At 42.0% G+C, this 27,899-nt stretch overlaps 2 protein-coding genes across 5 annotated transcripts; both read right to left on the bottom strand.

Moving 5' to 3' along the window:
- Window positions 1-424: 424 nt before the first annotated feature.
- Window positions 425-2,904, bottom strand: LOC125500024 (arrestin domain-containing protein 17-like). The gene is made up of 6 exons (XM_048651056.1): window positions 2,679-2,904; window positions 2,471-2,590; window positions 2,187-2,404; window positions 1,935-2,108; window positions 1,452-1,854; window positions 425-1,382 (listed from the first exon to the last, which is right to left on the bottom strand). Exons 1-6 carry the CDS (start codon window positions 2,785-2,787, stop codon window positions 1,243-1,245), a joined length of 1,164 nt encoding a protein of 387 aa, XP_048507013.1. The 5' UTR covers window positions 2,788-2,904; the 3' UTR covers window positions 425-1,242.
- A 6,406-nt stretch (window positions 2,905-9,310) lies between these two features.
- On the bottom strand, window positions 9,311-12,949 carry LOC105689328. Of its 4 annotated transcripts, none has more exons than XM_012406245.3 (8): window positions 12,340-12,949; window positions 12,153-12,227; window positions 11,860-12,066; window positions 11,713-11,765; window positions 11,440-11,604; window positions 10,887-10,937; window positions 9,840-10,194; window positions 9,311-9,649 (listed from the first exon to the last, which is right to left on the bottom strand). In XM_012406245.3, the coding sequence occupies exons 1-8, from the start codon at window positions 12,399-12,401 to the stop codon at window positions 9,469-9,471; spliced, it is 1,149 nt and encodes a 382-aa protein (XP_012261668.2). In that variant the 5' UTR covers window positions 12,402-12,949; the 3' UTR covers window positions 9,311-9,468. The 4 variants fall into 4 exon arrangements, with proteins under 4 accessions (XP_012261668.2, XP_020709901.2, XP_020709902.2 ...); XM_020854242.2 differs by having other exon boundaries at window positions 9,311-9,655; window positions 12,340-12,946; XM_020854243.2 differs by having other exon boundaries at window positions 9,311-9,655; window positions 12,299-12,410.
- Between the last annotated feature and the right edge of the window lie 14,950 nt (window positions 12,950-27,899).

Genomic DNA, 27,899 nt, shown 5'->3' with positions numbered 1-27,899 from the left:
AATCCGATAACGGATACGTAGATAAAAGGCGATATAATCAGGTGCGGAAAGCAGCTGTTGATAACATGCAACGCCACTCTGATTTCAGGCTGCAGATGAATAGAAAAATCAGACGCTTACGCGAAACTAAAAAAGAATGACGCGTTCAACTTATTGTTAATTACGGTCTAATATTTTTATACAGATCAAAAAAATTCAGAGAACAACAGAAAAATTCTGACAAAAGACACACAGTTTCCGAGGATTGTTCGGATACTTAATCTTCTCGATTCGATTCAGAAGTTGTACGATCAATTTGGTAACGTTTATAATTTTTTCGTTGTTTGTTAGAATTCATAAATCAAAGCATCGCGTCGTCAGGTATAAATTAACATAGTTACTGTATTTCTAAATCATGACGGTGATGAAAATTGTTGAAACTGAATCGATTCGTGCATTTATTAATTTACTCTATACGCAGCACTTTTAAAATACCCTTGTGGAGGGTTGCAGTGCGGCAGGCGTGTGGAGAGCGGCGTCGGAGTACTTCGGAATATTTTTCTTCGTGCTTTTAATTAGTCCGGTCATTAATTAAGCACAACTCTCCTTCGGCTTGCCATTCCAGTTTCCGTTCCCGTTACCACTTTTTCCCCCGCCCCTCTTTCCGTTCCCGCCTGGACTGCTTTGCTACACTTGAGGAATTTTAATTTCACCATCGCGTAAACACACGAGGTCCAATTTATTCTACCGCAGGGTGAACACGTTTTTCCTCGCCTCCGCCGCCAGTATTACTTTCACATTTTTACGCTTTATGTACACATAGTTTGGTTCTCGAATACTTTTGCTTTCTACCTACGCAGCTACATGCGTAGTAAATATACCGGGAAATATACAAATAGCCACTTCCGTTTCATCTGCGTATGAAAAGACTGTTTGGCTTTATTGAAAACTAATTTTTAAACATTCGTCGATTATCAAGAGTATTTGTTTTATAGGTAAAAGTAACTCCGTATGGATTTTAACAAGGTTGCAGGTGACGGAAGAAGATGACTTGCTCATACTCTGCTCTCTTGATCGATGATAGAAAATGATCGAGATTTCAATTGTTCGTAACCGATTTCTATGGAAAAACCTTTTTTTTCGAGTTAAAAGATTTTTCGAATAAACTAGGTGAAGAGAAAAATGAGATACTACCGCTAAACAAAAATCGAATGACTGCAGCAAAAATATTTTGGACTTTTGGAGCATCTATGTTTGTCATATTCATTTGGCGGTTCCGAATTCGTATACGGGATACAAAGGTGAAAAATTGCTTCCCCTGCCATCCGCTTCAGAATTTTCGGGCTGATCTTCGTTTTCAAGTAATGCGAGTCTACTGACGCTTTGCTCGTAGCTTGGTGGCTCTGAAAATTGTATTAAAATGAAAAAAATTGCCAATGATTTGTAAATGAATATCGAAGATTTTCGCATACCGAAATCCGGGTAGTCGACGGCACCGGGAAAGACGACGGAATAAGGAGGTGGTTCCGTTGAATATGAAATACCGCTGCAGGACGAGTCGCCAGGATTGATGAGCGCTTGAATAATTCTACCCCCAGAACATGGGGTTTCGTACGTCATGAGTGGTACGTTACCGATGATGATTTCCATCGGAACTTTTAAATTTCTATGAACCCCGCTGACGTTAGCGTACACATTCAGTTGGTATCTCAGGTCAATTATATTGCAAAATTGTAAATACGAAGGTGGTAACGCTGGAATACGGACGTTGACGACAAACTCCCTATCTCCGTAACCATTGTCGATAGGATGGTCGGTTTTAAAAAGCGAGAGTTTAGAAGGATTAGATTTCCTAGGTGAGTGAAAAACCAGATTCTAAAAAACAGATGTTACAATCCGTCTTTCGTGACGTTCATTCTTTTCTATCCACATGTTCCACAACAAACTACGCTGACCTGTTTCAAACTTGTAGATAAAGACTTCACTTGAACGTCCGTCCTATTTCTCAAGGTCACTTTAATGCGGATCGTTTGACCGGGTACGAATCCACGGACAGGAATTTTCGCTGTCATTGAGAGCGAGTTCGGATGTCCCCAGAAGGTCTTGCTGTTTTCGCTCGTAAATGGATTCTGTGAAGAGGAGATGATGGAAAAAATTGTATTTCGAATTGAAATAAAAAATCATACGATCGTTTCATCGAATCTTACTCCAGCCAGAGCGCAAGTGTTCAAGTCAAAAATTGACATCACTGTCAAACGCTCTTTGACGACGTATTCACTTTTCCAAGGTCGATCGATCGTAGCCCTAACCGAGTATCGAATTTTTCCAAAAACTTCTTCAAAACTGCACGGTAGGTCATTGGGGAGTTGGCAATTGAAATTAAACACGTGTCTGCCCTCCGAAAGTTCCGATTCCCCGGTTTCGTCTGAACGAAAAGAATCGTATTGAACACGGTGAAGTTGAAAGTTCAAATTTTTTTCTCTCTACTCACTTCCGAAAATCAGCTGATTTTCCATGAGATAAATTTCCTCGTTTGAGAATGTGACCATTGAAGTACCCCAACCTTCGGTCCACTGAACTGTTCCTTTTCCAAAATATTTTAAATAGAGTCCTGAAAGTAGTTTGAAATACTGTAGATAACGAAAATTCAAATCAACTCTCATTGAATCGCATGATTAAAATATCAGGTAAACACTTACCTTTTAATTTTTTCGGTTTTTTCAACTTGACTATTAACTTTCCGGTGATAGTTTGCCCGGCGTAATAAATCGGGCTGTCTAAAATTATTCGAAACTCTGTAAACCCCATTGCAATGACGAATTATTAAGCACAGTTAAAAAACGAGGCTGTACTGTCAAGTTTGCCTAAGACTATGACAAAATTTGAAGTGACTTCTGACAGCGAAATTTTTGCGAATAAACTCAAGTACCTGGTGCGACAATAAATTGTGATAACTTATCTATGCGATGAATGAAAGAAAAACATTAGATACGGGCGCAGTATTACATCACATCGAATGTAAAATCGTTTTGATAACCAGATAATATGGAAGTTGATAATCAAAAACGTCCCAACCGACAATAAAAATTTTTTCACCTCCTCATTCTATCCAAATTGCATTAGATAACCGTAATACGCATAGCATGGGAAAAATTTTCAATTCTTTTAAACCCTATTCACTGCAGAGTCTTAGTATCGATTTTCACCTTTGAAAAATATGAAAAAAGAACAAGGAAAAATGAACCGTAGAAGGATGTTGTAAAAAAAATTCACGTTGTTTTTAATTCCGTACACCGCACAGTTTCGATAAAAGAAAGTGTTGGGATATATCTAGATTATAGATATCAGATCTAGGATTGTGGGATGGTAAAAAGGACGGGAAAAAAGAGGAAAATAAATGCACCCTTATACCTACGATAATATTATCCTCTCTACCCCCGAATTCCAGGACCGACTTCATCCTCCGGAATCCTTTAATGGGAATTCTAGGATCTCTAGCTATCCTCAAAGGATATACCTATATCTGTATGTATATCGGTATACTACATATATATATGTACGTACATTAGACCTCATTTTGCAAGAACCGCGAGACGAGCTTTCCTTTCCGTGCGCACCTTTTTTCCCTTTCTTTCTTTCAACCGTCTTCTTATTTCCATCCTCTTCAGCTTCTCTTCACGTCTATCGGATACGATCATCCGAGCAAGATAGTCAATCTTCGACGCTCTCGACTTTTCTTCCTCCAAAATTCAAATTCGACCCCACCTACTTCTTTTTTCTCCACTCCGAAGGCTACGGCGCGAGTTGGGGCTCTTGGTACTCGTACAAATACGCGTGGAGAAAGAAAACAAATTGAGATTTTTTATTTTTTTTTTTTATTTTTCTTTAGTTTTAATGACCATTGACGAGTCATTATTATAATTACTGCCGGAGGTTGAAGAAACCTGGGAAATAAAAGCGAGAAATTAGGCTAGTCAGGCGAATTCGAGATAAGGAACCGGAGAAAAAAAAAGGAAAAAAAAAAAAAATCAGATGAAGAAGAAAAGACCTGGAAAGGGGGGAGTTCATTTCCCCTCTATTGCACGGAATGAATTCCGCGGAAGCAAATTGTTCGAAGGTGGGTATGGAGAGTGAGCGCCAGGGAGGAGAGGGACGAGGGGTGAGAAGGGGGGAGAGGTTGAGAAATGACGGAGGAAGAAGCGAAGGACCCGGAGTACTTTATAGCTTGGGACGGGACAAGTAGAGAGAGCTCGACCGGACGACGTTCCCAGTCAAGTTCTGTGATTTCATCGAGAGCGAAAAATATCTGCATCGAACTGGAAGAGACCGGAGATTGTCACACAAATGAATTTGAAGTATTGCCAGTCTGCATTTCAATTCGTATATATTCTATGGGGATATCTCGCGAGGGGCTCTTTCGCACGTGAGTTCCTTTTTACATCGTTCGCACATGGATACGTATAGGTTTATTTTCTCCCTTTTAGATTTCTTTCCACTTTGCTTTTATACATCAGGTTCCCTCTGCTCTATTCTATTTTACGCAATATCTATCTAAGAAATTGTGACCGTTTTAAACAAAAAATGCAAAGACTGTGCTCTAAGTGACCAGTCTAATAAAATTAGGACATTCGAAACAGAATTGTCGTCCTTCGGGATAACCGAAAACTGCAGTCTTCCCGACAGGATCAAATCTAATTTCTGGGGATCCTCCATATCGAAGATCAATGAAAATCGAAAAATCCACCCGAATTTAGAGAAAAAAAATAATCAAAGGACGAACTACTCGACCGTAGTATTTGTTTCGCGATCGTTGGAGTGACTGAAAATGTAGCTCGCTTAATTTCGGTTTTTTATGATCAAGCGAATGACTTTGTACGCGAAAATTACTTCGTTCTATACATACATATACTTACCTGTTAACCTTGTTTGGAATAACCCGTTCAAAGTTTAAAGAGCCCCCAGAGCGAGGTGGAATATGGGGAGTGTTTCTACGAGGTTGGAGTTATCGAGCTTTTCCCTCAGGGTTGGAAACCGCAGGTCTGCTCAGCATAGCGGGCAGGTACGTTCGTTCTTCTTTGGACCACATCAATAGCATGCCGCTATTCCGGATCCCAACTATTACGTCGGTCTTACGTAATGTACAAGTCCTTTGAATTCTTATGCAGCTTCTCCGGTACAGCGATCGTCCGTACATTCGTGCAAATAGGTCTTCCGAAAATTCTCGGACAACAGGTGGGTTTTAAAAATTCATCCGTCCAAGTTGACATTCGATCGCGTCGAGCGCGACTTTGTCCCTCACTTCACGCACGGCGATTGTGTTGAAATTCCAGAAACTTCGCAGATCGAATGTTATCGGACGTTGAAGTGAGGACGAGGACAGAAGGCGTTCCGAACCGATCTTTGATCCCGAGTAGTTAAACGATATCCCTATAATTGCCATCGAGTAGAATTTCCTCAGGTAAGCTGATCAAGATAAATAAGGTATCCTCTTGAAAAACGAGCGCACACTCCGACTTCTTGAGATTACGTGACGATTCAACGGGGAGATGATGGCGCGGAAGAGGGTCATGCGTGAAAGATCTTGACCACACGACGATCGAATTGCAGAAAATTCTTGCTGTCTCAAAACGGATAAAAAATTTCCAAAAAACTATTTCACTCGTCCACGTGAGACCCGCCGATTCGCTCTCGTCGAAAAAGTGCAGAGGGAAGATAAATCCTTTTCAAAACCTCCGGCAACTATTTTGTATTCTCATCATATTATTTCTCTCTAAATCAAATCGTATTTCTTTGAAGATGGCTTTCTCAAGTAAGAGAACGCCTCGTTCAATTACGCAACACAAAGGGTGGTTGTTCTTCGCCCATCCATCTGTCTTTCCATCCGTCTGTTCGGTGTCTGGTTTCCAAGAGAAAATCGCGAGAACCGAAAGCTGAGTGCATCTGTGCAGTATATATGGGGTGGTCCGTATGAACTCGAGCACTGGGTTTGAACCTCGCTATTTTCAATTTGGTAGAAAAATTTTTTGGTAAAAGTATAGCACTTGTGAAACTAGATTTTTCATTCGCATCATTCGTCAACTGTCCCCGACTTGCGTGATTATTCAGAGTTCTGGAATAAATCTTAATTTTCACGAATTTTGACACATTCTCAAAAATCGCACTTTTTATTTCAAAGTTCTTGATTTTTGGGAATTTGTCCGAAATTGAGAAATGGTTAGTTTTTCGGAATTTTCGAACGATCTCAACTCAAAAACGGTTGTAAAATGTGGAAAAAAGAAAATCCGTGGGTGTTTCGGAGGCGATACTTTTACCAGAAAATTTTCCAGAGAATCTAATTCAACACATTGAGACACAGACCAATTGATTTGGGCGACCCCGTATATATCTGCAGTGTGTACGGCGAAGGGATTGGAAAAGCATTGTCTATCCAAGATTGGGTTTGTTTTACGGATTAAGCAAACTAAAACTTTTCCCTTTCACAAATTATTATCAGATCTGCCGAAAGTCCAAATGACTCAATCGTGCTTTCGAGCAGAAAATCCTTCCTTCCTTGGTTTCATTAATTGAATAACTAATATCGTAAAACTCAGACTGAGAAGACCCTAAATATTCAAAAGTTCAGCTTCCCGATTTCATATTCGGTAATCTGCACAATCCATTTTCTCGCAACTTTTTCCCATCAATTCAGCGACAGGCGATAATGATTAGCTGGATGTAATTTTGGCAAATCTGAATTCGAATATCCCCCATTCGGAGAGACGTCGCTACAATTTGTACAGTTCGCATGTTCGCGAATTCGGGATGGCTCCGTATACTGGAAATAAACGTTCTTGCAACCTGAAAATCAATTACTCTCGAGTGCCTAGAGCAGCGCAGCGTAGGGTCTTTCCAAACTCCCATCATCCACCGCCGACGTTATAGGGTATTCGACGGAGAAGTAGCCCTTAATTAAACCTTCAGTTACGCCGATCAAACGTCCTGACGTCTCTTCAGCCCTTCCGCAACCTACACACTACCCCGTGCACAACGAATTCCGCAATAATTCCGATAGCCATATATCGGATAATTCTCGTAGATTGTTTTTTACCTTTCCTCCGTCGGAGCCCGGACAAAAAATTCAGACGCCCAGGCCGGAAATAGAGAGAGAAAATCGAAAGGGCGTCGGGGTGGGGGAAAAAACAAGAAATTGAATGGAGAAACAAAGAGAGTAGAAAAAAAAGAAAAAAAAAAAAAACAAAAAAGGAGAGTTGCTAGCAGGGAAGGAAAAACTCCGGTCCAGTTTCAGCACTCAGCCCACAAACACCCTCGCAATAAAACTGAAACCACCTGCCCTCCATTTCCCCCCCATTTGGTGGGAAACCGTGCCGCCGGCAGCAGCACCAACACCGTCGCTTTTATACCCTAGGAACTCTTTTACTACCTTATTTTATGCGGCTGCCGAAAACGGTACTGAGGGGTTTACGCTGTACCGAGTTCTGAAGTGGCCACAACTTTCGCTCTAAGTAGAACCCCGCTGCTGCTGTTGGTTGCCGTTGCTCCTGGAAATACGTATTACTCTTGCTACGAATTCTACCTACCCAACCTAACGGCTCCACGATGGCGGACCGACTCATCTTGCAAGGTAAAACGGAGAGTGCTGAATACACCGACTCAAAGCACACCCTCGAACCTACATACTGCACCTCCGACCTACCTTCCATCCGGCTAATGGGATAGCGAATACAGGTAATTGAAGACCTTCCTTACCGCGAGGGTGCCACTTCCGCTTAGTTAGATCTGACGGGAACAACTAAAAAAGGACTCCACTCTTTATTACGAACTTAATCTTTGTGTCGAATCTGAAATTCACGTTTTAAACGTCCCGCGTATCCGTAACATGATCCGTAGTGATTTAGATTTTTTTTCAAATTTTGGATCCACCCTAACATCTGAATCCTGTATCCCCACTACCACATTTTAGTTCGAGTAGTAGTTCGATTATTAGATCGTTTCCAAAAGAAAATTTACGTCTTCGCAGAATCCGATGATAAACTAGTTTCGATTGTAACCATCCACAGTTTTTCCTCCATCTAGCTATACCACACATCATACCTATACAGTTAAATAGTACAATTCGTCGTGAAATTTAACCCCATGAGAATCCGTCGTACTCGGTGTCAAGTAGAGTGACGGAAATCCCTAACACTCGAGACATTTGATTCTAAAATAAGGTAGGTATACGTGTACACTGTTGGATTTGTATACATACCTATGTATACCTACCCGCGCATATAAACTTGCTGACTGCATGTCCTGGTTTCAGATCGGTTTTCCCATTTGTTTTTTTTCTTTGTTTTTTCTTTGTCGTACGAAATTTTTCCGTTTTTTACTTTTCATTCTTCCCTCAATTTTTGTTTTCAAGTTTCTGGTTTTTTTTTTCACGAAATTGTTCGCTCGGCGTGAGGAAGTAGACGAGGCGCAGTTCTTCAGTTTACGGGAGTATAAAAACTTGAAAGAGAGAAAGAACCTCCCCTGAAGAATATTAGGGAAGGTAGAAAAAACTTGAGGTGAAAAAAATCAGCTAGGGGAAAGCGTGTGTTCGTGCTTTGTACAATCGTGCGCCGTGCGCGACGCTGTGAGTGCACGTGTGTTACGCGAGTACGAGTACCGCGTCGCCGCGTACACGCGCGTATACTTTCTGAATTATTCAACGTGCCGTGGGCTCTGCGAAACAAAATAATAAATGAACAACCGAATGAATAAACGTAGGAAAAATGATAAGCGAACGAAAATGATGAGCGAAATGAGAAACGCTCGATATAAGTAGATGCGGATTGTGCGGGAATTTTGCTTCTCGAACGAAGCCCGAAAAAGAAAAGTCAAAGAACGTTGCTTCGTTCATTTTTTGTGTCCAGGGTTTTAACGTACGTCACGTGCTGTCGGAGGCGATAAAGCGAAATGCACACGTGTCAATTTCGTTAATTATAGGTAGATAGATTCTCTGTATACGATCAGCGGGAAGCCATGAGCCAGATTATATTGTGTGACAGAAATCACGCAAACGTCAGCCAAATTACCCGCATTAACTTGAGCCCGGAGCCCCAAATTGACCGGGGAAATTGTACGGGGCGTATGAGCGGAGTGGTCATAAGTCAATCGAAGCTGAACGTTTAATTTTGAACTCTAAAACACATCGTCTCCGATCCGTCGAAATGGAGACGCCGAAGAAACGTATCGACGCGGTTCGATAATAATCGAGGAAATGTCACGTTTTTTCTTCCAACTATTTTCCGCCGTTGCGCGATATTGAACAAAGCTCGAAATATAAATTCCGCATTTCTCTTACGTTGAATTTCATGATTGAATTTTTTCTTTTTATTATTTTTTTTGTTCCAAGATTACAGGCCGTCGGGGCGTGACGTAATTATATTCCGCGGGGTAATGGATCGATTTGTAGTTGTCGGAGGTAAGCGATCCGATCTGTTTTTCCTTTTTTTTTTTTTGCTCAACTCAACAGCAACCTCCGCAACCTCCGCTACCCCCTCCGCAGCAGTCTGGACCGTTTCGACGTCTCGTATTCCGAGGAAAACAGCATTTACCGCCACCACTGCCCGCACAACTGTTCCATCTTCCGCAATTTCGACCGCCGCAAGTACCGCAAGGTGGACACGGGTCGCTGCAACTTCTGCATCTGCAACTACGAACACGGATTCGGAGGTGAAAAAAAAAAGGTTGAAAGAACAATCACGAACTAGCGGCGCACCGTTTTTTCGTGAATTTTGAAAAAAAATTAACGAACACGTCAAAAGTGAAAAGTTCAGCCGAAAATAACGAACGAATCACCGACACGTCGCCACGTAATGCGTCTTGAAGCAACCAACCTGCAAGGTAGACCGCGAGGCTGATTGCCGCCGCAGCATCCAGCGGGTCTGATTGAACATCCCGGAGCGTTGGAGCCACAAGCAGGACCTCCGCATCCTCCGCAAGGACACGAACCGCAGCTTCTTCCAGCCCCGCAGCCCCCGCAACCGCCCCTCAATCTCTCCGTACTTTCGTTCTCGTCGTACGAACGGACAACCGATCCACCCGCGGTCGCCAATCGTTCCTCATTCGCGGTTGATGATTCGCCGTGGATTCCACATTTTTTTTCTTCCGCGGCGCTGCGTCCGCCTTTCAGTCTCGAATCGCCGATTTCCATAGCGCGTATTAATGACGTCCCAGAAGTTCTCGGAGCGGCTGTATTAGCATCGAATTAAAAATCGTTGGGATAATTAATTTGATTTGATTCGAAGTGTTCCCTTTTTTTTTTTTTTCTTTTTCGTATTCTCAACTCGCGACGGCAGAAGTAATAACGATCGAATCGATAATCGGGAAGGAGAGCAATACGTTTTTCGTTTAATTTCGCGAAAGTTTTTCATTCGCCGCTGCGGGAAAATTATCTCAATATTTTCACAAGAATAGAATACATAAAGACGCGTTCATTCGCACGAGTAGATTTCTCAGTGAGTTTGGCTCATCATCTGATATAATGGACGAGTGAATCTCTGCCGCTCTGTGCAGCTGGGTCGACAAAATCGAAGCTTTTCTCCGGGCGGAAACACGCCGGCTAGGTGTACGCTTGAAATTTTCGCTTCGCTAAGTGATAATTGGCAAGTGGCCGAAGAGCTGCCGCCGTTCGTTATTATTCCCGGCTATTTTTTCTCCCCTTGAATTTTCACCACCGTTTTCGCCGACGCAATATACACGCTCGACAATTAAGAGCATCGGAAAACGGTGACGAAAAACACGAGCGTATAAAGGAAGTAAAACATGATTCCGACGGAAAAAATAAATTAATAAAGAAATGGTCTTTGGTTTTTTTTTTTTTTTTTTTTTTTTTTTTTACAGTCACCGATCTAACTGTGGAAAACTTGTTCAAACTTACCTACCATTGATCAGCTCCAATTCGCATCGATTCGCTTCTCTACCGGTTGAAATCCCTGATGGAAATGGAGATCCAATTAAATATATTTCGTTAAACTAATCGATTATCTCGTTGCGGCTTTTCACCACGCGATTGGTACGATACTCATCAATTAGCGATCAATATTACTAATTGTGTACGTATAGAAATTGGCGGTTTTTCAGTTTCTCATATTATATTCCGTTTCGACGCTATATATACGCGGGAAATATCGGTTAGCTAAATAATATCCACGTACGAGGTGATTTCAATAAAAAATTACTTAGTTTCGCGAAACGAGCGGGCGTTTTATTAATTAGCAAACGGTAGAAACGACCGAGAAAGCAACTTCGTTAAAATTGTATCTGATTGCAATTAAAAATCACTACACTTTGATAACAATTCTCGTCTGCGTTTCACAGTTTTTTTCAATAAAAAGTCCCAGTCTGTAGCGGCATCGACTCTAATCATCGATCCAATTAACCTCCGATTCATCGTCTAATTAAATCGACAAAAAAATAGTCATTCATTTCTCTGACCTGGGGGGTTTCCGTAATTTTCGAGCGGAAAACTGCAACGCGTTCGATTTTCGACCGGAAAATGCTGAGGACGTCCGCAGCAGTTTGCGCATCGTGTATTTTCCGCTTTGTGATTCGCACTTTTTGACCTCCAGTCTCCGCGTAAAGCATCGTCGTTACTTCGGTCTAATTAATTGTCGAACGATTTAATTCGCGACCCGAATGATTTCTTTCATTTATTTTTATCGAAACGAAGTTCGCAATTCGGCATCGTACAGTAATTTGTAATTTTACCATTTTTTCTGTGTTCTCTCGACGTCAAAAACTGCTCAGTTTCAAGGTTGTGCCTGAAACGAAAAAAATCCAAATGGAAGTCGATCTTAACCGCGCTCAGCCGGAAGTTGAAATCAATTTTTTTTTTATTTTTTCATGGCCTCATACCCGCTGGATTTCTGAACCGGCGACACGAAGTGATGTCCCGTATTTCGGTCTCCATTTTCATCCAGTTGGGAATTTTCATCAGCCTTCGGAACGCGTCGAGCGCTCAAATTTCGCTTTACTCGGTTCTTCAAGTTCTCTTGCTGCGCCAGTCGATTTTTTTGAAGAATTTTTTCCCTTTCCTGTCGTTCCCGGAGACGCTCGTTGTTTCTACCGAATTGAGACACAGGGATCAAAGTTACCGTGTTTTCTTGTGTATTCTATTTTATTTATCAGTATAATATGGGCCGGCTTACTTGGATTTATCATTTCCCTTGGGTTCGGAATTTAGTGGCTCCAGATCCAGAGGATCTTTCTTATCGAGATCGACCCTATAAAACGTAAACAGTGTTCGATGAATTGCAGGTCGTAAAAAAAAAAAAAACCTAGAGATTTACGATACATGTGAAGTAGAGCAACTCTCTATACGTTGTCGAATCTTACGTGGCGAGTCCTCTTCTCTGATTATTTTTACGCAGTTTTGTGGCCGCCATTCTGATGTTCATCTCAGTATTTAGATTCGTTTACAATTTTTTTTTTTCTTTTTCAATTAATTAATTGATTTTGTTTTCGAATAGGGTACTAAATTTAGAATTTGATTGATTAATTTTGATTTCACATTGACCGAAAGAAATTAAATCTGACGTTTATCAAAATCGAAATAATTGCCTGTTGGATTATCGAAGAATGTGTATTTGAAAAAAAAACAACTTCAACTCGTAACGAAATTGCGGATCGATTTTCTTTTAAATTCGCTTGCAGCAACACGTGCTTTTTTCGGCTGTCCCACACCCGTTACCGCAGGGGCAAGGTCTCTTCGTCGGACTGCAGAAGGTATTTCGAAACGGTTGAATTTCAGATTTTTTGGGAAGAAAACGTGGAGACTCGTTGGATAGATTTGACGGACTCGCGGAACGGTCGACCGTCACAATATAAATCCTCGAATTTTCGTTGAAACATATTCTACGATTTTCCAGACCATTTCTACAATCTTCCGCGAAACTCCGATCCTTCTTCTTCTTGACGTTCTTCTCACGCGAAGAAATCGAATTTACACCGACACGCGATTCGCTGAAGGATCTTAACAAAAATAGCAGAATATTTCTAATTAAATCCGATCATCACGTCGCATCAACTTTTTCCCTTATCCACGACCCTCTCGCTGTACCTACCCTCTCGGTTCGTCGCACGACGTTCCTTCGTCGCGGCAACGCGCTCTGCAATCAGTTTCGGAGATGTGAGAATTTTTCGTCTGAGATTCACCGTCGCGACATATCAAAACTCTATTATGCGTCCCACTAGAAACATCGTTCGGATCGCCGTTCTCCAAATCCGAGTAAGATGTCATCGGGTTCGATTTCGATCTCGATCGTGAATTTCCCTTGAATTTTCTTCCTCCGAATTCGACGGCAGAAATAATATCGTCGGAATTTCTCGTCTCCATGTCCCTCCGTCTCCGTCTACCCGGTTCAATCCCTTTTGTATCGTTACCAAACGTTCCCGAAGAATCCGATCTTCTGTTTCTCCCAGGTTCCGTTCGTTTCGGTATCGAGTACCTTAATTTTTCATAACTGTCGTTGGCCTCTATCAAAGTCGAGGTGGCTACCGAACCCTTGGGGTTATTCAAAAACGACCGGTACCCGGAGGATCCCTCGAGGTCGTTACCTTTAAGCTCCTCCGTTGAAGTTTCGTCGGTCGAGTAATAAATGGGATTGGACGAACGTTTATTTTCGACCTTTTCACGGTCTTCTTCGATCGAAACTCTTTTGTTCTTTGATTTTCGAACGTTCGGGCGATCAGAGTCATTTCGAATCGACGATTTCTCTTCGCGGGTCGAACCCTCGAGGGATTCTAATTCCGCTTCATAACCTGAATAGTCCTGTTTTGACTGGTCGTTTTCCTTGTCGTCATTTTTCGTTCCAGTTCTCCTCGACTTTGTGGTCTTCTTCATTTAGGCGCACGACTTTTTCCGCATAGTATCGTCGATCTGAACTGGAAATTTAGAAATCAGAGGCTTCCGCCTCTAACCTTCAAACGGAAATAGAAAATTCCATGGGGGATCGATTCTCGATTATTTTTATATCCGATCCGCGATGCCTCCTAGTGGTTACATATGTCTGGCAAGGTCGAATCGTGCGTGCTTTGGTATCCTACGAGCGGTTGAATTTTTTCCCCCCCCCCCTCCCCTCCCGTACAGCGGAGGATGAGAAGAACGCAGGTGTCTGTTAAAGCACGAGGGGTGACATAATACACGCCACTTAAAAAGGGTTGTGCAATGTGACCAAAGCTGAGAGTAGTACGGCAAGAGTACAGGGGTGTCTGGTGTCTCAAGGGCCCCACTCTATGGTGGTTGCATACGTACAGTATACATATACCCACCCAGTCGGCGGGATTCCCTTTCCTTTTTTTTTCGTCTGCTAGTCCTCTCTTTCCCCTCCCTCCCCACACATCCTGCAAAAGCTATAACCTAAGACAAACGTGCTTCCGACGCGACAGAATTTTTCCCGCCATACCTCGTTCGGCTCGTCTCGAGTTCCGTTTCTAGGGGTTTTGATCCGGAAGGGGTGGGTCTGATTACGAACCCACGTATGCAGGTCTCGCGAAGAAATGACTAGAAGAAAGAAAGAGGAGAGGAAAAAAAAAAAATTCCCCCGGTTGTATAACAACAATAAAGCCGGCCTACCGTTTGTTTCCCGCGCGAGAATGGGATAAAATCTTAGTTCGGATCTTTTCGGAAAGCTCCTTAAAGCTCGTCGTGTTTTCTTCGCGCGGGTCTAATTTCAGGGTTGGCGAAGACGTTGAAAAAAGCGCCGCGTTTCTACCGAATTACCTTTAGAAAAAACGGGAGGGAAAATTTTCCATGCGCCAGCACCATCGAGAGATTCATCCGTTCAATTTCGCACAGAGTTGAAAATAAAAAAAATAAAAAAAATAAAGCAAGAAAGAAAAAAAGAAGAAGAAAGGAAGAACAAAAAGAGACGCGAGAATGGAAGAAAAGAAGAATGTTAAGGGGATGAAAATTCCAAAGTATAAAAGATACATAGATAAATGGGTGAGGAGCGGGAAAGTGGGATAGGTCTTGACACGTGTCTGTCCCTAGCGAACGGTTGATCCTTGATCCCTAAAGAAGGAAGAAGGCTGCTGCTGCTGCTACCGCTGCTGCCGTTGCAGATAAAAGGAAGATGCAGAAGAAGGGTGTGTTTTATTTTTTGATTTTTTTCTTCTCGCAGAAAACAGGAATGAGATGATGCAGGCGAACCCGCCACTAGACTCGTTCAAGGACGTAAAATGTAGCGGGAGCTTGAAATATCCCGCACACGCGCAGGGGTGGATTTACAAATATATGAGAATGTTGAAAGTGAAGCTCCGATGGGTGGGAATTCCAAGAAAATTTAAGCCTCCACGGCATCCATCAACCCCATCTTGACAACCCTGGGGGGCGGGTGGAGGAAGAAAAGAGTACCTTCGCATGACGATGAACTCGAAAAGATTCGTTTTACGTAACACCCTGTACCAGAAATCATCTCGATTCCTCGGCGATTATCTCATCGAAGATTCGACTTCTTGAGTCGTGGAATTAATTAGTCCCGAATCGTTGACAAAAAAAAAAAAGAAGAAAAAAGAAAAGAAACGAAACAGCGCTCGGCGGTAATAATTATCCTGGCCTTGGGTGTTCGGCGTGAAAAGTCGGGCCGATGTAGACGTTTGTCATCGTTGAACAATACATGGAGTTTATACCTGTAGGGAAAGCTTGTATGAATGGAATGGCGGAGTTATGCAGAGAAAATAATAAAGTGAAGCAAAATTAATTTAATTAAACGTAAGCTGGTCTCGAGCTCCAAGTTTGTGACAGCGTCAAAACAAAGAAGGGAAGCGGAAAAGAATGAACTTCTTTTACGAGCTTTCCAGCTGAGAGGCACTCGAATAATTCTATACAATAATTATTTTCCGAGGTTATTTGATTTTTTTCTTCTTCTTTTTCCGTTCAAATCCGGGCGTGACTAATGATGAAAATTGTAAACAAAAAAACTCCACCGAGGTATGAACTCGCAAATTAAAATAGCGCGACGAGCTCGATTGTACAGCGAAATCAAAACGGCGGTACACGTTCTATGTACATACATTATGCATGTATATCGAAACACCTGGGGATAATTTACTTCAAAGAAATCGATGAGAAAAAGGAATACAAAGAACACCGCGAGAAACCGAATGAAATATGTTTGCGAGATGACGCGTTTGATGGAAAAAATGAGCCGCGTAAAAAGGTGTAGGTATGTCTCCGAAGTTTTTTAGTTTTCGAAATTGAATATCATTCTTCTCAGAGGTGCGCGTCGAGAGAGTCGGAAGTGTCGTCGGAAAGCTCAGTTTTGGGAAGTTCAAAGTTGAAAATAGGGGGAGATGTCCCTTAGCGAATCCCATCAAACTTTGCCAATGTACGATTTTCTCCCGCCTGTAGAAAATACATCACGTATAATATATATATATATATATATATATATATGTATACGTATATATAGGCGTGTACACGTAGCTGTTGGGTGGCGCGCATACCTACGCGTATAGGAAAGACTGAAATACGCGAAAATCGAGAGCGAAAAAATTTCAGAAACAAGAATAAATACCGCCCCAGCGCTCTCGACGTTCCGCAACCGGCAGGTAAGGCGGGCGTGTGGGAAGGGGGTTAGAAAAATAAGAAAACCGGGCATTTTCTAACCCCCAGGGAAATAACATGACGCGACTATACGTATAGGTACGTTGTAAAGGCCGACTTTACCCGAAATGATTCTCAAACAAAGAACAAACGAAGGATTGCCTTTCCTCTTCCTTTTTTCCTTTCCGCAAGAAGATGGAGAAAAAATATTCAACTCTCATCCACACCGTACATACACCGTACACGCGGTAAAATCATACCGGATCACTCTTGAAAATTTTTGATTTTCCAAGAGTAGTTGATTTTGGACACTTTCTTTCCCCGTCCGCGGGTGAAAAATAAAATGAGACAAACCTGCGGAATTTTTCAAGGATGAATTTTCAGACCAATAAAAACCTAACCAGTCTCCGTTCTTTTCTCCTTTCTCAGAATTAAAACGAAGAGAAAATCAAGCCTGAAAATTCAGAAACTTTTTCAGGGTCGATTCTTGACCGAGAAACAAAACAGAGTCCAACTCTTTTAATTCCCTCGCCACTCTGTCCCTGGAAACAAAGGAAGTAAAGTACAACCTGTCTCCAACAAATATCCGCGTCCTATGATTCTCAGAGCTCTAAATTCTTTATGCAGAGATCGTCGATGTCCCCTTTGTTGGATCGAGGTATATATTTTCCGGCCGGTGGTTGAATCAAAAGGTAAATACGATTAATCGGAGGTTTATGACCCGCCCTTAGCGTCTCGAAATTGGACCGTCATTTCCGGAATAGCGAGCGTATATCGAGGTCCCGCAGGCAAAGCCGAAACCAGGAGGACGACGATCGCAGTGGGATGGAGGTGGATGGATAATCAAGGGTTGACTGTAGGTGAGCAAGGCATGTTAACCAATCAATCGTGTAGGTAGGATAGGGTGCAGGTCGGATGCGTGTGTATACGCACACCGACACGCGCACCTACACGCGTGTATAATGTACATACTGACGTACAGCTGCTTGCCGGGATGAAAGGGGGGGGGGGGGGGGGGGAGAACGGAGCAGAGGGACAGCTCTTGGCAATTACCTAGACCCGAGCTGCCCGCAGTCCCTCGAGCGTAATCACCAACACGTGCTGCTATTAGGCCTGCACGTGATCGATGTATCGGACCGTGAGACTACCAGACAGCAACTGGATGCCAACGGGGTTTTAACCACCCCGCAGAACCTGCGAAACCTCCGACAACTCGAAACTCGCTAAAATTCTCGCACAGATTTCGCCGTTATTATTTTTTTCATTCTCCATTTTTCGTGTGCGCGAATTTACGCGTAACGGCAACAGATGATCCGTCGACTATTTCTGATCCGAGCTTTTCGAGCTATGGTGCTTTTTCGATGAATTTTCCAAGTTTGACAGCTCTTTCCGGATCTTTGAAACTGCATTTCTGACCTGTGGGCTTTTCAGCCATGTCGAACTTTTTCGGACTAACTCAACTTTTCAAAACTTCATCGGTTATTTTTTTTTTTTTGTTTTCAAAATCGAAGCCCCTCCGAGCTTTGTACGTTGGGAGTTGAAATTTTTCATAGGTTTCTCGGGTTTCCCCCGTGACTTTTCAAAGTATGCGGAGAACTTCGAAAGGCCTCCGAGCCCTTTACGAGTATTGACTAGTTTTCCGAGCTTCGAATATTAATCAATCGAATCTCGAGCTTTCCATTCCACTAGGGTCTCTATGAGCTTTTTCGATTCACTAACCTCGGCAACAATTTCAGCGCCGTTTCGATATAGTTTTTCAAATTTTTTCTACCTTTCCAAAAAAAAATCGTAACGCTATGCCCTTCTGACATTCAGCCCTTCGATAAAAGGCAATGTCGTACCTACCGGCGAATTTCTATACTGGTAGTTTCCGCGTTGCTCACCTAAGCAGAAGATATTGCGAGGAATGAGGATTATACAGTAGGATTAGAGAAACAGGGTCACCGCGCGTCGTATATACAGGTCTATATCTATAGTTTGTATTATACGTACAACGAAAGCTCCGCGGCAGGGGGGGGGGGGGGGACGTGAAAGGAAAATTTATATCGGCTTCTGTATCGCCTCGTGTACACCTATATATACACAGATATATATGCCCGCCTATTGCGCCAGGACTCGAGGTAAGAAATACCTGCGAGTAAATGAAAGCACTGTGGACAGCTGCCAGGTTACTTCCTACGAGTTCCTGCGGGAGAAGGGAAAAACTGTTGGGACGCCGGGGAGAGCGGAGGGGGAGGGCGGTGGGGGGGAGGGGGGGAGGGGGTGGAAAGAAATGCGCCCGGGCGTTGCGAGCAAAGTTTAATTAGCGCTGTAACGATCGCGCGAGCTTTCTTACTTGTGAAGAACGACGACGACTAAGACGATGAGGACGAGGACGAGGACGAAGACGACGACTTGTTGGCCAATAAAATTGGACGGAAATTAACGAGCTTAGGATACTTAATCGTATTAATTTTTAATCTAGTAACAGCAGCTCATGAAACGAATTTCGGAGGGACGAATTCATTGGAGTTTAGAGACTGACTTTTTTCGGAAACGAATTTGTTGGAGTTTTTTTTCGTTGTTGTTGTTGTTGTTGTTTTTTTTTTTTTTCAACCTCGACTTTACTATACATCGCGTCCCGACGGGGTGTTTGGCGTTGATCTTCACAGACTCTTGACCTCTCTGTATTGTAAGAGGGTCGTACGAGAGTTCGGTTGAGGTTGTTCTCCGCCACGTGTACGTATACGTATGCGTATACACACGTACAAATGTACGTAAAGTATATGAAGCTCTGTGTAAAAGCTCGCGAGTTCACAAAAGCAAAAACCTTGCCGTGATCCGCGATCCTCTCATACGACGCGCTGACACGCAACGTCGGACAATTTTATCGGATCACGATAACCAAAATGGATGTTTTATAATGATGAAAAAGCTGCCTGGCTGGTCTTCGAATGATATCGTGCCCCAGGACTCGAAGAATCTCGAAAACTTTTAGATCAAATCAAGTTTGTTTTCATTTTGTATTCCTTCTCATTCCTCTTTCTCTATCTGTTTCATTTTTTTTTATTCCATGGAAATTGTACGTCTCCCCGAGAGAAAGTGAGGCAAAAAGGAAACGAACGAAAGCAAACGAAAAGTAGGAGGAAGCGTAAAAAAAAGGGGGAAAAAAAATTTTTAGAAAAATTATACCGAGCGCGGGTCCTGCAGGAAATATTCATCCTGTTGGGACAGAAAAAGGAAATTCACTCGCAGCTTTTACGCTCCGTATACCGCAAAGTTCCGAGCCACGCTACAATTTCAAGGACGTCGGGTTTCTCGGTCTCCATTCATGTACGAAAAAACTCCGGGCGAGGGGATGGTTTTTTTACGTTTGTTTTTCATTTTTATTCTCTTCTCTTTCTTTTGATTTTTTTTTTTCTCTTCATTTTTGTTTCCTACATTTTTATTTCGAAGAGAGACGTTTTCAGAAAACGAGAAAGTTGTTGGTACGTAAAAAAAAAAATTGCGAGCAAGGAAGAAAGGGCGCTTCCTGTGCGTTGATGTAAAAAATATATAATAAAGGGGTAATACACTCTTGCGAGAGAAAATTACTACGCGAGAATTAGAAAACAGGGAGAAAAGAATGAAGGCAAAGGATGAAGGAAAATTGAGATTGTATGCGCACCATACCAGGGTTGTAGATTTCGCTGCTTCTTTTTCTCATAAAAATTAGAAATCAGAAATCAAAGAATAAAAATTAAAAAGTGACTCATGGATTTCTAGTTTCGAATCAACGGGAAATTTTATATTTTATTCGACGTTATCCGGTCTGAAAAATTTCAAAATGCTTTTTTAGCTCAGCGTTTTTCTTCAATTCGTTACGAAACCTGCAGCTCTTTCTCTGTGAAAGTGAAAACCTGATGTTTTCAAGATTCTACCAACATCGAACGTAACCAGAAGATCCCTCGAGTGCGTGGGCGGAATAAAGAAAAAAATCAACGTTACGATCAAAGCTCTCACTTGAAATGGTGAAACTTTTGTCGAAAAGATTTCATCGTACGACTCAATTTTCCCGGCTCATTTCGTTGTATAATTCGAAATTGGACACCCACGGTTGTGTACGGTGGGAGGGTGGGGGACGAAAAGAAAAGCCATTTTTATAACTCAAATAAAAGCTCCACACGTTAATGAATGTCACAATCCCGTAAATCAAGATTGATATTCTTTACGAGAGCCGACGGCGATGTTTTCCGAATTTCTCTTCGATAAAAATATTTTTTCCAATTTTTAAAAACGAATTAAAAGTTGCATTCTCTCGGCTCTGACGTGAAACAGAATAAAAAACTATTTCGTCGGTATTTGTTCTCCGCATTCAGCTCTTATTCAACTTTACAAGATGTACGGCTTTTTCTTATGTTTCTTTTATTTTTTTTTTTTTTATTTTTTTCCAGCCACCTTCTATATCCAAGTACACATGCCCCGGAGAGAAAGCGAGTCCTTTGAGGAGGGAATTGATGGGTAAACCCTGCGGGTCGCACTATCGAATAGAATAAAAGTCGATCAACGTTATTTTGACATTTTTGCTGAAGGCGACGGCACTTACCCGATGAAGTTTACCCATCTACCCTTATACTACACCCTCTCGCCTCATAGAAGACGAACCTAACCGGACGTTCGTACGGACGAACACAGGCGATGGTTGGAATTCAAGGATATTTCAGGGATCCACAAGGAATCCACAAATTCCACGACTCTGGGGCTTTTCTCTCTCGCGTCTCTCTTCTCTCTTCTCTCTTCTCTTTCTTTTTTTTTCTTCTTTTTCTTTCTTTCTTATTCTTTTTCTTATTTATTTTCTTTTCCCTACTTCTCTTATTCTCTTCCTGCGCGGGATATATTCCTCTATGGGCTCTGACCTTTTCTAATGTAATCGTATACCTACCCGCCGGTCGTCTTGGCTCGTAGAAAACAGGGAAAGATAGAAGAGCGAAATGTCCGACTCACTTTGTCGATACTTTTCTGATCCCTGTCCCCTTTCCTCCTCCAAAAAGTATAACGAGTTTACAAGCAATCTTTCAAAATGTCTCTCGCGAACCAAACTTTTATATCTCCGTCCTCTATACACACGATATCCCGAGGGCAGCAGGGTAGCAAAGGACAAACTTCAGAGGTATGTAATAGGGTGCGATCCTTAACAGACCCGTTCGCAAATTTCAATCGATCAAATTTTCATCTCATTTGGACTTCCTTTCCCGAGGAGGGAGCATCTCCAGCGATGGTCGTTCGAATAAAATTTCCTCGGAGTTTTCGAAAAAAATATTTTTTTTTTCGAAACCATCGACGGCAGATTTGAAAAAGTGAAACGAGCGTGAAGAATCGGTTTTTATTCAAAGAGCGTGAGTCTCTGCTATTTGCATTTTTATTTTTCGGAAGCGGTAAAACGTGAACGGAGAACCTGAAGGATTTTGCATTAAAGGTAGTTTCAAATACCACGCAAAAATGTGAATCCTCGCGTCAGGATGGAAACCGAGCAGCGAGGAGCGTCTTTCATCTTTTTTATTTCCTATAGACGAGCCTTTTTTGTGGGTATTCCATTTTCCTAGCCCCTTCAATTCCCGATTATACTTATACGTGTCCTTCGATTACTTCGATTTACTTCTTCCCTCTCCTTACCGGTTGAACCCTCAAATCCTCGGAGGATTCAACTGACCACGTAACGTGTAGCTCCTAGATAGCCGAGCAAAAGTCCTCGTCAGCATCTCTTTGACCGTATTTTTTATCTCCTTTTTCTCCACTCATTTTTTCTCCCCCTCCCCCCCCCCCCCCCCCCCCCCCCTCTGCCCGCCCTCCTTTTTTCTCGTGTTTGGAATTGATACGGGATTTCGGCAATTGATTTATGGATTATAAGCTCATTGATTTTGGAAGAGTGTATCAATTGATGTGGCGTATTTATTACCATACGATTCAGAGGATTCGGCCGACTTTTTTTTCCTTCATCCGTCCACCTCGTATATCTTTCTCAAAATCACAGCCGATTCCGATTACGTCTGCAAGTCTTTCTGAGCCAGGGCAATAATAGCGTACTTATTAATCGATCGATCGATCAACCTGCGATCACACTTTCCTTACCTAGGCTGTATTCGGTGACGGAAAACTGTGTAGAATCGTTGGAATCAAACTAAAAGTGACGCCGTTAAAGCCCCCCCGGACGTATCGGTAGCGGAGGAGAGAAGAAAAATGGAAAAAACAAAAAAATGGAAAAAAGAAATAAAATAAAATAAAACTGAAAAATAAAGCGAGAAGAGCGGGGTTTGTGGGAGGAATTTAGTGTAGGTGGCGTTACAGGGACAAGCTGGGAGTGTAAGGTGCGGGTTAGCGAATTGTGGAAACTTACGACCCTGAGGCTTAGCTTAACCCCCAGGTTAGAAAATTTATCCCTCTCGGAAAAGAGAGGGGAGAGAAGAGAGAGGAGAGAAGAGAAGGGCCGAAACCTGCCCTGAGAGATTGAGAACTAAACCCTAAGTGATACTTCACGAAGCGCTGTGCTTCTGTAAGTAATTTGTGTGGGAGCCGCCAAGTGTCTTTTCCTTCTGTTATCTCTTTCTCTCTCTTTTTTTGGTATTCCGAATTTTCCCTCTTTTCTCTCCTCTCCTAGCTGCACGTATAGATAACTTACAGGCGCCATTAAACGCTGGGAGCAGCTTTAATCCTCAACACCCATAAAAATCTTCCTCATCTAGTAATTCTTTCGAAACGCCATTTCGTTCATCCGGAAAGAGGGAAAAGCAGCCAGGGCATATCTTGTGAAATATCTAAAATGAAAAAAAAAAAAGAAGCCGTTCGAACCGTTCTCTTTTGCCTATCGTTTGGAAGGAAGACTAATTTTTTTTTTCTCCGAAGCATCGAAGTTTCGAAGATCTTTCATCAACGAAAAATCTTTCAATGCGTAAAAAACAAACTTCGGAAATCACGTTGTTCTGGAAAAAAAATGTGGACATATTTTATCATTTTTCAAAGTTTTCGAATCTCAAAAGATATTCTCGCCGAAGAAAAGAGCGTTCGAGATGTTCATGTTTTTTCGAACAAGAAAAATAAAAATAAATTTCGAAGCACTTTTTCCCCCCCTTAAACGCGGTATTTTCAATGCATTTTTCTAACGGGGGTTTTTCAAAATATTATGCGAATGCCTATGGTAAGCCCATTCCATATCCACGTCAGTTATAATAGAACGAACTAAACTTGGAGCTTTTCTTTCCTGTAGGAATTCGAGCCATATTGAGGGCCACAGATGTTTTCTCGTGATCACCTCCATAAAAATCTTCCGAGCAAGCTATATTACTGCGAGTCCTTCGGCGATAAAGTGTAACTGGGAATTGAGCCGCCGTGCAACGTTCGCCATTATTTTAACCGTTCATTTCAGAATATATTCTCGCGTTACGAACGCTCTTCAGATTTGCCTCGAATCTGTTCTTTTTTTTTTTCCCTTTTATTCTCTTACCCTGTTTCTGACACGAAGAGTCAAAACGAAGTTATCTCCTGTTATTGGAGTATCAATAATGGTTACCGTCGACATAATTTTCAGAACCTTTCATTCTGCGAATAGATTACTTCATCTTTGTTTTTTCCTTTTTCTATAACCCGATCCGTGACAAAATCTCGAATTCGAGTATTTTTTTTTGGAATCAGGCAACTGATTACTCCGCGTATAATTTTTTCTGCGCGACCGAAATTTTCTTCGACAAAAACCAAAAATATGAAATATTATATTCCAGAGGATTTCGGTTTATTTTCTGATTTTTTATTTTCGACGAACAGAGGGAACCGGATGTGCGTGAGGTGTAATATCTTGACCGTGTCTTTGTGTTATGAATTACACGTCGCGGGATGGAGTACATATGTATATACATATATACGTACATATATGTATCCGGTGTGTGGGCACATGGGCAAGCGTGTGTAACAAAACCGAGGGGTATAGCTGCAGTACTCGACGTCCTTGAGACGTACTTATTCACACCCTTGTCAAGAGCAAGTTGCCTTGCCCTCCCTACCTTCGTCTCAGCACACATGTACGGAGCACCTTCACATGCTTGTATCTTCACCTTTCAATGAGTCTACGAATAGAGTATGTGCTGTAATATGTATAAGGCAAGCCGAAATATACCTGAGCTCAAGATGGGCGTGCTTGAGTGACAATTTTTTTTATTACCTCATTGTCAGGGTGGGCGTCCTGTACGAAGAATATTTGGGTCCTTAGAGGCTCCAAAATTCGAAAACTGAAAATTCACGTAATCTACAATAATCGAACACCAACCCTTCGATTTTCAAATTGATCACGATTGGGAAACTTCGAAATTATCTGAAATCCAGATTCATGATATTCTGTGCTTTTTTAAGGGTTGAAAATTATTTCTGATCTTTCTACAGAAAAAATAGATATAGAAAAAGAAGTTTTTACATCGCTCCTCAGTGTCTGCAAGAATTTGAGGATTGCTTATACTCGGCAAAATTCGTTGGATTCTTATAGCAAAGGTTGCGATCGATCGGCTGTGTGAAAAATTTCTGATACCGTCCGTCCAACAGTGATATCAAATAATCGAAGGATTATCGGTAAACGGTGTAATATATTCCGCGGAATGGTACACCTGAAATAATATAGATTATGGGGTTAAAGTTAACTGCTTTTGGCTGTAGCTTCTACGATATTAATGAAAGTAGTCCCTAGCCGCCTATGCCGTGTGGCGTAATCTCCTTAAGATCGGACGTGCCATTAAATATTCAACTTCTAAAGATAATGGTACTCTTGTGGTTTTGTTTCGCCGGGCCCCGCCGCACGGCGTATGAGCAGCCCGGTTAATGATCTTATACATTATCAAGAAGCCCCCGCAGACACAAAAAAAAAAATCCAAAAAATAAAAGGTATATCAAAAAAAGTCATTTTAAATTGCTCATCAATTTTCCTATAATCACGGGAACTCGATCCGCTTCCATTCGTCTTCGTTTTCGAAGGATCCCTCGCGAGAAATTCAGGCAACGAAAGTTACCCCCGCAGACCTCGAGTGGAAGAATTCCAAAAATTCTACGGATTACCTCCTCTTCGGTGGAAAGGGTATTATTCGGTAAAATCACAACCCTCATTCGGAAAAAACCAAAAAAAAAAAGAAAAGAAAATGTAAAAAATACGAGAGTCGAGCCCCAATTTGTTGAAGAGGCGCGTCTCGCTTGAGTCTAATGTGTGGACACAACCGACCCCCCTTTATAGTAGCAGACTTCTGTGGAACTACGTACCCTTTTTATAAATAGGCGGCTCAATTATCGTTAGGGGTTGGTCGTTCGGTCGAGTCCGCGGGCTCATTAGGGATACGCGAAGGACTCTGCAAACACCGGCTATACTCGCCTCGGTTGCAACAACTCCCTCCCCCGAAAATTTTTCTCCTTCTTCTTCGCCTTCGAATTCCACGATTTCGTTCACAGGGTGCAAAAAAGTACTTCGTTTTTTATGCTTCCGAAAACTCTCAAAGTCTAGATTATTTCTGAAATTTGAATATTCCTTGGCGTTTTTCCGTTTTATCGAGTTCGCAGGACGTGCTTCTCTTATCTTTCATTTTTTTTCCGATGAAACTCACGTCGGAGGTTATCGATACTCATCATCGGATTAATTATTTTACGCACCCCGAAAGCAGCTCAAAACAAACTTAACGTTGATTGGAATGAAATTTTTTTCGGCTCGGTGGTCAATATCCAGTTCTGATTAATGGCTGTATGAAAGTCACGAGACTGGATATATGCCTATTACTTTTTCGAAGCTTTCCGTCTTTTGGAAGGATCGGGTTTGTTGAAAGCTCAGAGATTTGGGGTCGAACGCGTCCCTTTTGCCGAAGTAAAGAATTCCCATCCTCTCCTTTTCCTTTTCCCTGTTTCCCAGTAAACGGTCCGTGCTAAATTGTAAATTGGATCCACCATTCCAACTCGAATTTCAAAAGCTTGATGGAAAGTTCGCTCCAAAAAATAAAAAAGCTCGAACAACGCGTGCCTTGAGTGTGAAAAATCTACAGCGAGATCCTCTTTCGCCCACAAAACCCCCCGCTAACTACGTATCGCACATACGAAAGCTCCCGTATTGTTTATGGATTTTTCAAGTGTTCTGTTAATTGTCAATTTCTCAACATTATTTCGGTAATAGATGTCATTAGTTCCTACAGAATTCATTTCATCCAGTGACAACAAAATCAGTTTTGTAGAAAGACATTTATTCTTCAATAGAAATATATTAATAGACACTACGTGAATTTATTTGAGAAAATCGGATATATTTTTTCTGAAGAGCGTTGCAGAATAGTCTTGGCCTTCCCGAAATTATCAAGCTATCAAATATCATCATTTAGGGTTTCACTGTACCTTGGATCCGATTACAGCGTTACAAGGTTAATGAAGGGCTCCTCCGGAGCTGCCTTAGATCCGAGGATTCTCTTCTCCGTTTCTCGTTGGCAAGGATCATCCCAGCATAAGGACCGGGGATGGGATCTAACGATCTCATCCTAAGCTTCGGGTTGTAACGGAAGTCACTCGAACCTCTTTCAAAATAAAATCCCGTTTCGTACCATAGTAGGGAAGAAACAACACGGAGAACAGGAGAAAAGCTCGATTTGAATATGAAAAGCTCCCGGCCCCTTTTGTTCGTCGGACTTTGGGAAAGCTCTGATTTTTCGTCTCGAGGGGTTGAAAGGAGTTTTTTATTCCCTGGCTCGCGTCTGGCGCAACTGTTTTGTTTGAAGAGGTGTCCAGATCCCCTAAACGTTGGATCAGAATTAGTTTCGGGGGTGGTGACGACGATGAAATATACGTTCAAAATTTCTCTTCGCCCATCCAGACTTTGCTTACGACCATCTAACATTTGTTAGAAGTCTAATCTCCGTCGTACTTCTCACACTTCGCAAATTTTCCAACGGCCGAAGTGGTTGGTTTTTTATGATTCTGGTTTTTTTTTTTTTTTTCGCCTTTTCACGGGTGTCAATTTATGCACGTTTGCAGCGCGGCGGCAGGTCCGGATCTATTTTTCAGGCCATCTCGGATATGGGGTCGTACATGTTAGCCTGTACTAGCGATAAAATTTAAAATATACGGTGACACCTTCGAGGCTGCGAAGTGGCTTTAAATTTTCCCTCTACAGCCGAACTGCACCCCCTATGCTCACGATGTTCTAGAATATTTCAAGTTATGGACTTCTTCTCCGATAGCCGGTTTTTTTCTTTTTCTTTTTCATTTTTCTTTTTTTTCTATTTCTAACGACACACATGTACAGTTGTACGATATATTTTTCAACTAAACGGTATAGAGTAATATTATCAGCTTGGATAACTTTGATCTTGATGTATGGGAAGTAGTATTTACA

This window comes from Athalia rosae, chromosome 2, assembly GCF_917208135.1.
Source record: "Athalia rosae chromosome 2, iyAthRosa1.1, whole genome shotgun sequence".
Classification (NCBI taxonomy): Eukaryota; Metazoa; Arthropoda; class Insecta; order Hymenoptera; family Athaliidae; genus Athalia; species Athalia rosae.
The sequence above is the reverse complement of the archived record's forward strand: the minus strand, read 5'-3'. Positions and strand labels throughout refer to the sequence as shown.

Coding starts and splice junctions, on each gene's coding strand:
- LOC125500024 (XM_048651056.1), bottom strand. CDS start 2,787: ATGGGGTTTACAGAGTTTCGAATAATTTTAGACAGCCCGATTTATTAC. Junction 2,405..2,470: donor AAATCAGCTGATTTTCGGAA/GTGAGTAGAGAG, acceptor CTTTTCGTTCAG/ACGAAACCGGGGAATCGGAA. Junction 1,383..1,451: donor CGTCGACTACCCGGATTTCG/GTATGCGAAAAT, acceptor TACAATTTTCAG/AGCCACCAAGCTACGAGCAA.
- LOC105689328 (XM_020854242.2), bottom strand. CDS start 12,401: ATGAACATCAGAATGGCGGCCACAAAACTGCGTAAAAATAATCAGAGA. Junction 12,228..12,339: donor CAGAGAAGAGGACTCGCCAC/GTAAGATTCGAC, acceptor TACGTTTTATAG/GGTCGATCTCGATAAGAAAG. Junction 9,656..9,839: donor CCTCGCGGTCTACCTTGCAG/GTTGGTTGCTTC, acceptor CCGTGTTCGTAG/TTGCAGATGCAGAAGTTGCA.